This window comes from Parus major, chromosome 14, assembly GCF_001522545.3.
Source record: "Parus major isolate Abel chromosome 14, Parus_major1.1, whole genome shotgun sequence".
Lineage (NCBI taxonomy): Eukaryota > Metazoa > Chordata > Aves > Passeriformes > Paridae > Parus > Parus major.
This window is the reverse complement of record NC_031783.1, coordinates 15,757,144-15,761,143: the sequence shown is the minus strand read 5'-3', so window position 1 is coordinate 15,761,143 and position 4,000 is coordinate 15,757,144. Positions and strand designations below refer to the sequence as shown.

Here is a 4,000-nt window from a genome sequence, read left to right as displayed (position 1 = left end):
GTGCTGGGCTTGTGGGGCTGTGCTGGGCTTGTGGGGCTGTGCTGGCTCCCAGGGACTGCAGGGCACAGCAGGGCACAGCAGCTCCCCTGGCTGTACCCACAGTGTCCCCATGTCACTAACATGGGCAAACACAGCCCCTAGACCTGGGCTGAAGGGACTCTTCGTGCCCATACCCATGGCACTAGAGGCCTCTAAGGATCGGGCAGCTCTAGTGCAAGTAATCTCTAATTCAGGAGGAATTAATGCTGTCCCTGCAGGCAGAGCCGTCCTCCCCCCGCCAGTGTCACTCGTACATCGCTGTCCCCGTGCTGGCAGCAGCTGGCTCAGCAGTGCCAGCAGCCAGTGCTAAGGCCAGCTGGGGACATCCCTGGAGCCACGGGACATGGCCAGACAGCAGCTCCTGCTGGAGCCCTGGGGCCAGCACCAAGAACCTTCACACCTACACATGCAAGCCGGGGCCTTAAAGCCGTGTGACATGCTATTTGTATGCAAATAACCCTGTGAATGCAGAAGTCCAAAAATATTACTTTAAAGTCTGGTGTAATTAAGTTTGCCATGCATTTCCCTGCTCCTGCAGCCCTGGGGATCCTGCTGTTAGCGGGAAAATGAATGCCTGGGTGACATCTCTCCCCCTTGCATGGCTTCACTGGTGATTTATTTATCTGCCCGTGCTGTGTTTTGTTGTCTCAGCAGTCTCTGCTGCTCAGGAGCGGCAAACACTGGGAGTCCATTTAAAAAAACAACTCTTGTCTCATTTCAGTAATTTACTATGCAGAGGTTTTGTGTTTTACATAATGGATTAGAACCTGTAATTTTGTATTTTGAATGCATGGACCTAATAACTCAAGTAATGAAAGTCTAACAGGCTTGAGGATGAGCCATTAATGAAACAGCAGTTTTATGATTCTCCACAATATATTGCAATAGTGGATCACTTACAGAGCTGTCCTGTGCTGATTTATGGTGAAACTTGTTTGTGATGTGGAGATAGAGCCATGTGCCTGCACTGAATTAGTGTTTCCTGGCCGTCATTAACCAATGGGAATCGTAATTGGTATTTATGGACTTTGAAGCTGAGCGCTGGGAAAAGCCAATTAAGCGCCATCCATGCTCAGGTACCTCAGTAAACCAGCCCTGCTAATTTATGCTGACTAATTATTAAAAATTAGTTTGTTTTCTCTCAAGTTAGGAAGCTGGTGAAGAGCACATGGGGATGTGTGGGATGGTGCCCTCGGCGTGTGCCACCTCTCCCCATCATGTCCTGGGCTCTTCCACCTCTGTCCTCTTGTCACACAGGGTGTTGTGGGCTGCTCTTGGATCTCCTCCCAGTTTCATCAGCCCAACACCTCTGGCTGTGGGTTGTGTTTCAGGGGTGCCAGAGGTGCCAGGCCCTGGTCCCTTAGCCACCCTCACTCGGTGCCTTGTGCTCTGCAGTGGGACAGGATGCTGTCACAAATCCTGCAGCCAGGGATGGTGTTTGCTTTCCCTGGCCTCAAAGCCACAAAGCCTCTGCCTGGGGATGTGCCTTGTGGGGCCACAGGGAGCTCCACAAGCCGAATTCGGGCTGTGCCTGCTCACACCGCAGCAGCTGCTGGTGCCACAGGACGCTGCGGGGCAGGGGATGCAGCAGAAGGGTGCTGGCCTCATCCTGGCCACCACAGCTCCCTGTCCACTCCAGCCTGGCATTCCCTGCCTGCTCCCCTCCTGCTCCCTGCCGGGAGCCAGGGGACCTCCAGTGCCATGAATCTGACAGCAGTGGATTTGATAGTTTACTCTAGTAACACAAGACCAATTTATAAATCTTTCCATCCCATTAGTTTTTATTTGATTTGGATGTTCAGATGTCAAAGCAAATGATTTAATTAGTGCTAAGCTGGGCTGCAGGGATGCTGCATTTCCCCCAGGCTGGTGCTCCTTGCCTGGCCTGCAGCCCAGCTCCCAGTGCCAGAAGCAGATGGGTGCACCCAGGAGCCCACGTGGAGCTCTTGGGCCTGGTCAGGCCCTGGTGGGGTGGCTGATGCCCTGCTGGGCACAAGCCCCACAGCCCCCTGGGGCCTGTCCATTGCTCCCCAAGGCTCCTTGTGGCGGTGGTGTGGCACAGCCATCACACCCTGGCACTGGACAAACACTCGCTATTGTGTGTGGGGCTGCCGGTGCCCCCGTCCTCTGCCCAGGCTCCCTGGGACTGGGATGGACCTGGAAGTCGTCCATGGCCAAGGTCCTCCACAGTGCTGCAGGAGGGATCTGTGCCTGCTTTGTCCCACTGGGAGGGGACATGTCCCCAGCCCCATGGCACAGCCACCACCTCCTGGTGCCTGTCCCGGCTCCTTCCTTACCATCACCTTCTGCTTGGCTTGCAGGAGCCTGATGCCACGAACACTTGACAGCCAGATCACAGTGGAGAAGACCCCCAGCTACTTTGTCACCAAGGAGGCCCCGCGGCGCATCTTCAACATGTCCCGGGACACGAAGCTGATCGTGGTGGTGCGGAACCCCGTCACCCGCGCCATCTCGGACTACACGCAGACGCTCTCCAAGAAGCCGGACATCCCCACCTTCGAGGGGCTGACCTTCCGCAACCGCAGCCTGGGGCTGGTGGACACCTCCTGGAACGCCATCCGCATCGGGATGTACGCCGTGCACCTGCAGAGCTGGCTCCAGTACTTCCCTCTCTCGCAGATTCACTTTGTCAGCGGCGAGAAGCTGATCACGGACCCCGCGGGGGAGATGGCCAAAGTGCAGGACTTCCTGGGCATCAAACGGGTCATCACAGACAAGCACTTCTACTTCAACAAGACAAAAGGCTTCCCGTGCCTGAAGAAGTCGGAGAGCAGCGGCTTGCCTCGCTGCCTTGGCAAGTCCAAGGGCAGGACTCACGTGCAGATAGACCCCGAGGTGATCGAGCAGCTTCGGGACTTTTATAGACCTTATAATATCAAATTCTATGAAACAGTCGGGCAGGACTTCAGGTGGGAGTAAGTGTCCGGGAGCAGAGCTGCAGTGACATGGAGCTGCAGTCTTCTGTGAGGAGAGCCCGAGGGGCTGGAGCCAGGACCCCCCTCAGCCCACGGAGCATTGTGAGCAGAGGCAGGCAAGGCCTTTCCCCGTGGCTCAGGAGTCTGCAGCGCTCCGGAGAGAACCAAGATCAGGCAGACTCAGTCCTGCTGCAGCCAGCAAGCCGAGGGATGAGTGCCCAGCAGCACTGCCTGTCCCAGCGGGTCAGCAGAGACGTGGTTTCCTCCGTGGGGTCCTGTGTGCCCTTAGCACCACGTGGTCCCCAGGGCCACAGACGGCCCCAGCCCGTGTCCAGGCTGCTGTAAAGCACATCCCTCTGTGTCCCAGAGCAGATGGGTGCTCCTGCACGGTGGGACTGTCCCTGCCAGCCCCGTCCTGGGCAGGCACAGCTGCAGCCACTCCACTCTGCCTTTGTCACTTGCCACCATGTGTACCCATGAGGACAGAGAGATGTATCTGCCTGACAAAGAAGTCTATGGAAAATGTTGTACTGATATTTTGTCCTGTGAATAAAGCACAGAATCCTGCTGTTACGGGTACTTTAGTGGCACTAGTTTCCTTGTTCAGCTTGTGATCCCTTCATGTAAATAAAGTGGCTTCCACCAGTCCGTATGCATGGGCTGTTCTTAGGGCAGGGCTGGGCAGCCCCCGGGCACAGCTGGGGGGCCACGGGGAGCCCCCAGAGCCGCAGGCAGGAGAGGGAACGGGCAGGGGCTCGGGCAGGACGGGGGGTCAGACCGACACAACCGAGGGGACCCGAGGCACAGCCCTGCCTGGGGCTCCCCAGGCTCGTCCTCTGGCCCAGGGCTGGGGATGTCTCAGAATGATGCAGTGGCCGTGTAGGGATGCAACACACCATGGAGCAGTTTGCAAGGTCTTACTGCGAGTGATTAGTAACCAGTGAGCTCTTACAGGAAAAAATTGGAGTTAATTAGTGGACACCTAGGAAACACCCATCTGCATCTCTGCCACTGCCAGCCACAGG

General features: G+C 56.6%; 1 protein-coding gene across 1 annotated transcript in view; it reads left to right on the top strand.

Moving 5' to 3' along the window:
- HS3ST2 (heparan sulfate-glucosamine 3-sulfotransferase 2) overlaps positions 1 to 3,623 on the top strand; it is a gene marked incomplete at its 5' end in the record, with an annotated part of 11,146 nt that extends 7,523 nt beyond the window's left edge. Inside the window, one exon of the mRNA XM_015642410.1 lies at positions 2,361 to 3,623. Coding sequence (XP_015497896.1) covers positions 2,361 to 2,979 — 619 coding nt within the window. The remainder of the gene's footprint in view (positions 1 to 2,360) is intronic.
- Positions 3,624 to 4,000: the final 377 nt, after the last annotated feature.